At 49.5% G+C, this 9,840-nt stretch overlaps 3 protein-coding genes across 3 annotated transcripts; 2 read left to right on the top strand and 1 right to left on the bottom strand.

Moving 5' to 3' along the window:
* Positions 1-353: 353 nt before the first annotated feature.
* CAOG_01279 (hypothetical protein) lies at positions 354-749 on the top strand (the record flags this gene model as incomplete). The annotated part of the gene is made up of 2 exons (XM_004349749.1): positions 354-600; positions 691-749. 2 exons carry the CDS (start codon positions 354-356, stop codon positions 747-749), a joined length of 306 nt encoding a protein of 101 aa, XP_004349799.1.
* Positions 750-2,423: 1,674 nt separating this feature from the next.
* Positions 2,424-5,056, bottom strand: CAOG_01278 (hypothetical protein). The gene is made up of 2 exons (XM_004349748.2): positions 4,906-5,056; positions 2,424-4,207 (listed from the first exon to the last, which is right to left on the bottom strand). The coding sequence occupies exons 1-2, from the start codon at positions 5,012-5,014 to the stop codon at positions 2,844-2,846; spliced, it is 1,473 nt and encodes a 490-aa protein (XP_004349798.1). The 5' UTR covers positions 5,015-5,056; the 3' UTR covers positions 2,424-2,843.
* A 4,091-nt stretch (positions 5,057-9,147) lies between these two features.
* CAOG_08495 (hypothetical protein) lies at positions 9,148-9,816 on the top strand (the record flags this gene model as incomplete). The annotated part of the gene is made up of 1 exon (XM_011271775.1): positions 9,148-9,816. A coding segment is annotated over one exon (669 nt), but the record flags the coding sequence as incomplete, so codon positions are not given.
* Positions 9,817-9,840: the final 24 nt, after the last annotated feature.

Below are 9,840 nucleotides of genomic sequence, written 5' to 3'. Positions count from 1 at the left end.
AACCGAGAATTCCGTGGTTGATGTGACTTTTTCTTTCTCGACTCATTGATTTGATAACTGCTCATCCGCGCGCGTACACACACACAGCCTCTTCTAGGTGCGAACGGCGATCCCAGTCGTGCAGCCAACATTCTAATGGAGAGGTACGGAGGGGTTGCCTTTTTGCAATACTGGCGATTCAGTTTGGTCGTGCGCCTTCAACAACTCACAATGTTTTTTTTATTGGGGCTTTTGAAACCAAAACACACAGCCAACCCGTCCATCACAGTCCGCAGCCCGAGCCTGATGCCAGACCGACTGCTGTGATCCCCGCGAGCAACGTCGTTTACGATTTGATTGAATTGGCGGACGACATGCCGTCAGTCCCAGCCCCGGCGCCCGTGACAGTTTTCGCAACCGTATCCGCTCCGGCGCCAGTACCAGCACCAGTAGCATTGGCCGCGCAAGCACCGGCCCAAGCACCGGCTCAAGCACCGGCTCAAGCGGTAGCACCCTCAGTGCAGGAGCCAGCGGCGACTTTTGCGGCAACGTCTCCCGTCTCGGCAGACATTGTGAGACGGCTGAAGACTATGGGTTTCCAAGAAGAGCAAGCCCGAAGAGGTAAGGCTTTCTCAAAGGATGTGTGATGACTTGAAAACGATTGACTCGGTCGCGGGAAATGTGCTTGCTCACATGCCGTTGATTCTGCAGCCGCGGCGCGATTCCAGGACGATTTCGAACGAGCCCTCGAGTACTGCCTGCTCCACTGACTGAACGTTGGGTGTAGGATTTAGTTGCGTTTGGGTCTTTACTCATTGCCTTGACATTTCCGCAACACTGCGCAGTTGATGACAACTCCTGAATATTGTCTGAAATTTATGTTGCTGGGAAAGCCCACGCCATCCCCTCACATCCCCCCCCCGGCGCCAACTCTGGATGAGGGGTGAAATCGCATATCAACACTTTGAACCTGGGGATGGTCGACGCAAAATTTAATTAAAAGACTTAAACAACACACGAGTTTATTTTTTTTCATTTTGTACGCAGAGTTGGGCTCTTGCACATTCATAGCAATGCGTTATTGGGCCTGTATCGCGCGAAAGGCACAAAGCGATGAGTGTTACGGAATAAAAAGCGTCCATCCATCTCAGAACGACGAAAGCAACTCGATTTTACCTGCTGGCGCCATTGGCGACCAGTGATGCGCTCGTCGCGCTCGGCCATTTCCTTGTCAAACTTGTCCATATGGAAGCGCGTCGGCTATCAATGCACACAAGGCGTGAGAATACCAGCATGAAATCCGAACAAGAGCAATATTGTCAAAAAAGCAAACAAAACAGCTCGGACAACTGCAAACAGCCATTAGTTACCTTGCCCTCGAGCCAGTTGGCGGCCTTCAATCCAACATGTGTCGCAGTGAACATGCCGACGACAATAAGAAGGCCGGGAATCGACTCTTGCCAGGTCATGCTTGAATCGAAGTGTTAGGGGGGGGGGTTTTTCTGTATCCAATTCGTGATCAAAAGGCAGCCAACAATGAGGTTAGCTACTAGATAGATGAAGAGACATCTTTGTGGTGTTTTGCTATCCTTGGACGACGAGTTGGTGTTTGACTGAGCGACCATTGCAAGTCAAAGTCTGATTGCTTTTTTCAAAGGTTTCTCAGCGGGACGGTCAGGCTTTATCCGATCAGCCCTGACGCTGGATGGTTGTGATATTATTGACAGTCGCAGCTTCAAGTGGCCGACCGCCCGATCAACAAGGCCCGAAGACGGGAAACGAGGAGCACAGCATTGAAGAAGGAAAGAGAGAGGGAATGAGAAGGAAAGAAAGGCGACGTCGTTCAGAAGGCAAGACAGAGCAGCCTCGTCACGCCAGCATTGGGACGATGACATTTCGCTACATTCAGATGGTTGGGAGTGGTGGTCGGGGGGGGGGGACGAGAAGGCGAGAGGGAGGCGAAAGGACGAGAGGATCAAAGCAAGAGGATCAAAGGGCACGCTCTGGCGGCTTCAGACGCGGCCTTCTGGGGAGAGACAGCATCTGCCAACATTGGAGTGCGAGAGGAGGGACTGAAGAGTGTGGCAAGATGGGGAGGATGGGGGGGAAAGAGAAGGGAAAACAGGTGCACAGCAAAGAAAAAAAAAAAAACGATATGAACTCACAAAAACAAAGACTGAGGTCGTGAGTGGGGAGCGTATCAATGTTGGGTTTTAATAACCACAAAATTGATACTCTCCTCCTTCAAAACACACACAAAAAAAAGGCTACTCTTCGTTTGTTATGGATTGTATCAATGCTCGATTTGAAACCCAACATTACTCGATACTCTCATTTTTCCAGCAAATGAAACGGTACCCATCGATTTCCAGTTTATCGTATCGCTTTTCATTATTCTGTTCTTCATACTCTTTCCTTTGAAAACAAAAAAACTTGAACACTGATTTTCAACGCTTTGCTAAATTCTTAATTTTGAAGGAAGCCATTGTCAAAATGACGACCGAATTAGAGAGCCAATACATGTACAAAACGGCAAACATAGCAAAAGCGACCATTAAAGTAAAAAAGCATTCACACCGTCAAAAGCCATTTCGTCCTTTTGCTTTGTTTTCGCCTGCATCCTTCATCGCGCTCCTTGAAACCACCTTGGACCCATTGTAAGGCAAGTGCTGTTGGTGTGCTCAGTCAATGAGCAGCACTGCCTCGACAACAGAGACCAAAGGGACCCAAGAAAACAACGACAAAAAGGCAACAAGGAAAACAAAACGAAAAAAAGACAAAACAGCCGTCACACCAGTGTTGGCATGACTGACAAAAACGAAAGAGCAAAATTCAATACCAACAAAACAACCGAGACAAGAAGCTTAATCTTGCAGGGCAGTGATGGTAATAAACTTGAGGAAGGTGCGGACACCGACGCTCTTGTTGTACAGGGAGGAGAGGAAGTCAGGGCCGCAGAATTGCGGGGGAGTGAAAGGAGAGCAGGCATCGGCCGACTGGAAGACGGTCATGCGGGCAGAGAAAGCGTTGGGGTTGGCAGCAGCGTCGGCACGGAAGAGGTAGGGGCCGTTGTCCGAAAGGTAGGTGGGGCCGTTGGTGGGAGCACGGTTGTCGGCAACGTACTCGAGGGTCTTGCCAGAGGCAATGAAGCGCTCCTGGGCATCGGCGTCAGCAAGAGCAAAAGCGGACGAGAACTGAGCCTGGTGGACGTCGCGGCCATCGAGCTGGGCGCCAAAGAGGGTCGAGGTGGCAACGCCGGGGAAGAGGATGGAGGCAACCTGGGCGCGGGTCTTGCCCTTGCAAGCAAGAGCGTCGGGCGAGAAGTTCTTGTAGGCGGGGTCGATGTAGGCATCGGCAGTCCAGATCCAGGTGGGGACGGCAATGGTGCGGTTGCTGGGCCAGATGTACGACTTGGACTGGGTGAAGGCGTTGCCGTTGGGGGCAATCCAGTTGTGCATGGTGTAGGTGGCAGCAGTCTCCTCGTTGGCGTTGATGAACATGGCCTGGAACTGGTTGCAAGACTCGTACAAGTCCTGGCGGCGAGCCTCAGCCCACGGGGCAGAGAAGGCGGCAGCCTTGGCGTCGAGGTCGCGGAGACGAGCGTCGGCGAGAATGCCAGTCAGGGCAAAGAGGGTGCCCGAGGTGGTGGCAGCGTTAATCCAGGCAGAGATGGCAAGGGTGATGCGGACGCGCGAGGCAGCAACGTCGAAGGCAGCGGGGCGGTTGATGTCCTGGGCGTACTTGCGGACGCCGCTGGCAAAGTGAGCGTTGGTGGCGCCCTCAATGATGGCAATGGCAACGTTCGAGTCCTCAGCGCGGTCGGTGTAGCGGTAGGCAACACGGTCGGCAGTCGAGACACCGTCAAACTGGCCGGCAATGATCTGCGAGGGGACAGCGAACGAGGTGGCAGTGGGCAGGTAGCCGAGGAAGATGGCACCGACAACCGAGGCGTCGGCGGCAGCAAGGTAGGCCTCGACGGCGGGGCCAGCGCTCGAGTGAGCAACAACGAAAACCTTGACAGACGAGAAAACGCCGAGGCCAAAGTTGACAGCGTTCTTGGTGGCAGTCACGCCGGCAGCAACAGCGGCAGCGTCAGCGGGGGCGGCAAAAGTCTTGATGGTGTTGCGGCCAGTAATGGCGAGCTTGACACCGGCGAGGAGGGCGCTGTAGTCACCAGCGACGTTGTTGGCGTCGCCGAAGAAGGCGATGGCGACGTTGCCGACGAACACTGTTTTTGAAAAGACAGAAGACAGAAGGAGAAGGATGGGTGGAAGGTGAGATGACACATTGACATATTGAAAAACAAAAACAAAAACAACAAAAAATAGGTGGAACAAAATTGCCCGAATTTAGTCATCCTGATTTTTTTTTTTTTTTTTTAAGCAGCATGATCTATGCCGTCATCCGCAGTGAGACCATGCGGATCTTTTGTTTTTTTGTTCAAAATAAAAAATATTCCGCAGAAAGCGTGTCCACCAACGTGAACGATTGGACGAGCCAAAAGAAGGCGTGGGGAGAGCAGTCAGGCGACAGCGGACACAAAACCGCAACCGCAAAAATGTTGGAAAAACAAAACACAACCGCAAAAATGTTGGAAAAACAAAACAAAAACAAAAAAACAAAGTAGAAAAAAAGCAGGCATCACCCGAGCGTTCATGCTGGATGCAAAACGAAGAAAGGGCGAAGGGAGAGAGACGGGGTGGAAAGAGAGAGAAGCAAAGAGAGAGGAAGGAAAGAGAGAGAAGCAAAGAGAGAGGAAGAAAGAAAAAAAGAAGCAGGTGGGGGAAAAGACGCCATTCTTCGAAGCATAAACAAAAGAACAAAAAGAAGGGAATAGAATGAAAAAATGATTACAAATCAAAAAAAAATAACGACATGGAAAGAAGGATGTCAAAAGAACCAGGACAAACAAGAGAAAGCACTTACGACCGCGACGCTCGTTGTTGTTGTTCTCCTCGACGGAGCGAACGGGGGCCGCCATGGCGGTGGCGATAAGGGTGGCGAGAACCGCAAGCACAAGAGCTGAGCGAGCCATTTTGAAGAAGAAAAAAAAGAAAGAGAAGCTTGAAAAAAAAAAGAAAGACTGACGAAACACCCGAATTTGGCGGTCGCCTTTTGAAGGAGCGAGGCCACGCCCGCTTTGTTTACAAATTGTGTGTAGCACAAAATGCATAAACAGATCGTTCTTGCGGTTTTGCTCCCAAAAATGGTGGGTTTCCAAGGGGGAAAATCACGCTTCTGGCCAAGTTTTGCTGTTTTGTTGGGCGACGAGGCGAACGAAATGAGCGTTGCTAGAGGCGATTAGATCCCCTGCCTGGCGATTGGACAGATTTGCTTGTTTGTTTTGCATCCGATGAGAGATGGAATTAGGATCAGAAGGGCTGAAGGCCTCAAAACGCGCTGGAAAGGTCATGAATCTCGAATAACTGTCCGGTGCGTTTGGGAGGAATTTGAGCTGTGTGTGCCACAGTACCCGCGAGGAGAAGTGGGAAATCTTTTTGGTGTGTTGTTTGAAAATTCAAATTCGAGCAAAACGGAGCCGTGGCATCATCGATCAGCACAGGAAGGCAGACGGTAGATCCAGCGAGGCGCCAGATTCTGGCCCTTTTTGTTTTCTGTTCCCCCTCCTTTCCCCCCCCCCCTCGCTCATCACGGTTGGCCTGGTTGTTCACTGCATTTGCAAAAGTCTGTTGTCGTGCACAGGTTTTTGTTTTTTGTTTATTCGATCCAGGACAATTACCAAGCGACAAAACGAAGCAGCGCTGTGCGTGATTGGTGACGTTTTCAAAAACGCGAATAGTTTGACAGGCGTGAACGGCTATGACTTGCTGGTTGGGTGCCTTCAGGTGTACTTGCGCCCTCTTTTGTGGTTTATCGCATCAAAGGTCGAGCGAGCTTTTGCCATTTCTCAGGGGCTTTTTGGAGCCGCAGATACCTTTGGACATTGAAGTCAGCAGGGACAAAGCGGTTGTGGTTTTTTTTTTTTTTTTTTTTTGGTTGTTTTTTTGGGTTGTGTTTTTTGAGTTGTTTTTTTGGGTTGTTTTTTTAATCGATGGCATTTTAGGCGATTTTTTTTGTTTTCGAGCGCCCCCTCAATGGTGTTTTCCTGCAGATCAGCGGATCGCGACTCGTCTGCGTGACGCAGTGCAGGGAGAACACTGTGGCTCGCAGTGGGCACGACTCGCAGTCGCCCAAAAGCCAGGAAGGCCAGCGAGAGAAGGACGGGCCACATTGACTTGAGTTTTTTTTTTTTTTGTTTTTTTTTTTTTACGAGTCTTCATCGGATCGCACCAGCACACCCTCTTGTGTCGTTTTAATTCCGATAGCCACACCACAGAAAAATAACCAGTCTGTGGTTGCACGCGAGGGGAGACAGCGACAGGCACACAGCAAAGCGAGAGAGAGAGAGAGACCAAGCAGAACAACAGTGTGTGACCAAGTCAGCGGTAGTGGTGTGAAGTTTGGTGGAGGGAGGGGGATATCAAACACGCATCAACAACAAACAAACAAAATCTTTAAATAAAACCGCAACATTCCACTGCTTGTCTGTTTTTTATGAGGCAAAACAAAGTGAAAAAAAAAGTGTCTTCTTCTTCCAATCGCATTTGAGCAAGCACATAACCCCAAGCCCGAGGGGAGAACGGATGCCGATGAAGGGACGGAAATCCACGCCTGACTCAACAAAATCGAAAAACAGCAGTGCCACTTCCGCTTGGGGTTCCGATGGTTTGTTCAAAGTCAAGCGTGTGCGTCACCCTTATCCTCCACCCTTAGCTCGTGATCCATTGTTGACTGGATTGTCATTGTGATGGATGGTCGACTGCCCGATCCAGCCTCACTCATTGTTTTGTTTTTTTTTCGGGTTTTTTTTTTTTTTTTTTTTTTTGGATTGAGCTCCGTTTACACCTTTCATTTTTTTGTTTCTTTTCCTTATCATCTTCTTCTCCCTTCTCCCTTCTCCTTCTTGCTCTGCTGCACATTTCACACACGAGCACACACTCCAGACCTGCTCATCGACCCCCCACTGTCAAGCTCCCGCGCCTTGGAACAAGCTTAAACCTACGATTGTGAGTTGGCTTTTTTGGACGGGTTTTTGCCCTTGTGCCACATCCACCAGACTCCCTTTTCTTTTCGTTTTTTTCGTTGCTCTTTGCCCCAGTGTCTTGCTCGTGGGTTTTTCGGTGCGTGCTGGTGGACCACTCTTTGTCGGTCATTGTATTCGGTGTGTTGCGTTGGGCTGAGGAGGAGAGCGCGGCATCTATGTTTCAATCATGAAAAAAAACAACAACAGGTGGAGGTTTTTCGGTTGTTGCTGTTGTTTGTCCACATTTCGAGTTTTGGTCGCCTTGACCCGCTCCCCCAAATAGCGGTTGCCGCATGGTGAATCCATGCAATCAAGCAGCGTCTGTGACGGTTTGTGTGGTGTGTGCGTGTGTGTCTGGTCCGCTTGGGGGTCCCCGCTCGCCTTCTCTGCATTGCTCTTGTTGTTGTTGATGTGGTTTTTAACGCAATTACAAAAAAACCGCAGCTGTAAAATCAACAAACAACAAACAAACAACAACAACAACAAAAGTTATTTTGAAGTTGTAGTCATCGTGATCACTGGTTTAAAAAACATAAAAAATCTGTGCCACCGAGATAAGCGGATGGAGGAACGGAAAAGGGGCGGCACTGCATGGCAACTTTTGCACGTTTGCGTTGTATTCTCCCACACCCCCACAACGCATATGTACTCGGCTAGAAGTAACAATGATCGTGGTAGTCTAGTATCAGATAGAACAAACTGTTTTGACTTATGATTTCGTTTTGGAGTCTTATCAGTCTTTTTGTTCATTTTTTTTTTCTTCTACTTTTTCTTTCCTTCAAAACATACTTCTTTGTGAGTCATGATACCGTTCTCTTTTGTTGTTGTTTTTTTCCAACGGTTTTTTCTTCCCCTTCAAATGTGTGAACCACCCCCTTCCATCCCCTTCCCATCATCACTGCATGCTGACGCATCCGTCATGCACAAGCACGGCCACTATCAGACACGGAACAGAGGAATGGCGAAAGGGCGCAGTGTGTTCTTGCGGTTGTGGTTTCACCGCTTGTTTCCGCCTCAATGTGACAGTCGCGTGGCTGGTGCCCCGGTCCACCACACTCACCCAACACACGCACGCCAGTGCGCTCTCTCTCTCTCTCTTTCTCTCTTTCTCTTTCTCTCTTTCTCTCTCCCTCTGTGTCTCCTCTTTTCCTCCACCTTCTTGACGCTCGTGCTTGTGCGCGCTTTGTTTTGAAGCTTCTTTTTTTGCTTCCATTTTTTTTTTTTTTTTTCGATCGTTTGCCGTTCGATTAGGTGCAGGGAGTGGAGCGAACCACCCTCTCCTCCCCCTGCTTCTTTTTGCAGCCAAATCGAACATTGTCTTCCACACGTCTTTCTCGGTCGTTCTTTGTGTATCTTTCGCCGCTAACAGCCGCAGCTGAGCCATGTGCGCGCAAACAGGCTTTTTTTTTTTTCTGTCATCTTCCGACTGGTTTTGTTGGATTTTGTTGGGTTTTTTTTTTTTTTTCAACGCCCCCATTTTTTTACACTGAGCCACATGTCTGTCTCTGCTCGCTGTCCATCCGTGGATGGTTTTTGCCCCACACTGTGCAGCATGTTCGACCGTTTTCCCTCCACTCAACTTGCACCATCGAAGCGGAGGATTGGAGGTGGCGACATCACAAACTATTTGAAAATGAACGAAGTGCAGTTTCTCCATTTGTGATGTCGCGCGACTCGTGTTTCTTCCCCGCTCTTTTTCGTGCGTTTCGCCATCTCTTCTGGTTTGTCGAACGAAAGAACAAGCACCGCGCTTTTCAACATGTCTTTTTTGCTTCTTTTTTTCTTCTTCTTCTTCCTTTTTTTTTTTTTTTTTTTTTTTTTTTTTTTTTTTTTTTTTTTTTTTTTTTGTCTTTCTTTCTTCTGGTTCCTTTGTATGGTTCCGGCATTAAAATAAGATCCCTGCACATACCGTTCTCCGTCGTTCTGCTGCTTGTTGATATTTGGTTGTTTTTTTCTGCTTTGGGTGTGTTGCGGTATTTTGTCGCAAATACCATCACCTACCTTGTCGACATGTTTGTTTTCCTCACTTTGTGTCTATTTGCTTTTTGTGTTTGTAAAAAATCAACAATTCACAGAATCCAACCATGCACGCAAACAAGCTGCTGCTTCTGATCGCGCTGGCTGTGCTCGGCGCAAACGCATATGTGCCGCCTACCGAGATTCGCATTGGTCAGCTCTTCTCCAATCTGTCCACTGGCGTGGATGCCATGCTCGGCAACGCCAAGGATATGGGCACGACTGCCAAGCTTGCCGTCGAAAAGCTGAACGCCGACAACTTCATCCCCGGCGTCACCTTCACACTGGTTCAGGCTGACATCAAGGCTTACCAACCCGACCTGTCCGTTTATGGCACGCTGGATTTCATCCAAAACCACAACATTCACTGCCTCGTTGGCCCCCAGCAAATTGCTCCCACGCGTGTCACGGCTGGCATTTCCGGCGCGCTCAAGGTGCCCCAGCTTGGTTTTGCCACCGACGACGAGATGGCCAGCCGCGCTCTGTACCCCACCTACTACCGCATGCAGCCTTCGTCGACCTACAACTACCTGAACGTGCTTCGTCTGATGGCCTACCTGCACTTTGACCGCATTGCAATCATTGACTCGAACACTGCTCTCTACCCCTCGTCGTTCTTTGCCGAAGCGGCTCGCCTCAACATCACCATTGTCGCCTACGTGACCATCACCCCCGTCGGTGCCACCTATCCTACCATGCCGACAATCATTGAAACCCTCAAGAACTCGCGTGCTCGCGTTTTCCACTCGGCTGCTGCCAAC

This window comes from Capsaspora owczarzaki, assembly GCF_000151315.2.
Source record: "Capsaspora owczarzaki ATCC 30864 unplaced genomic scaffold supercont2.2, whole genome shotgun sequence".
Classification (NCBI taxonomy): Eukaryota; class Filasterea; order Ministeriida; family Capsasporidae; genus Capsaspora; species Capsaspora owczarzaki.
The sequence above is the reverse complement of the archived record's forward strand: the minus strand, read 5'-3'. Positions and strand labels throughout refer to the sequence as shown.

Coding starts and splice junctions, on each gene's coding strand:
- CAOG_01278 (XM_004349748.2), bottom strand. CDS start 5,014: ATGGCTCGCTCAGCTCTTGTGCTTGCGGTTCTCGCCACCCTTATCGCC. Junction 4,208..4,905: donor CAACAACGAGCGTCGCGGTC/GTAAGTGCTTTC, acceptor TTTCAAAAACAG/TGTTCGTCGGCAACGTCGCC.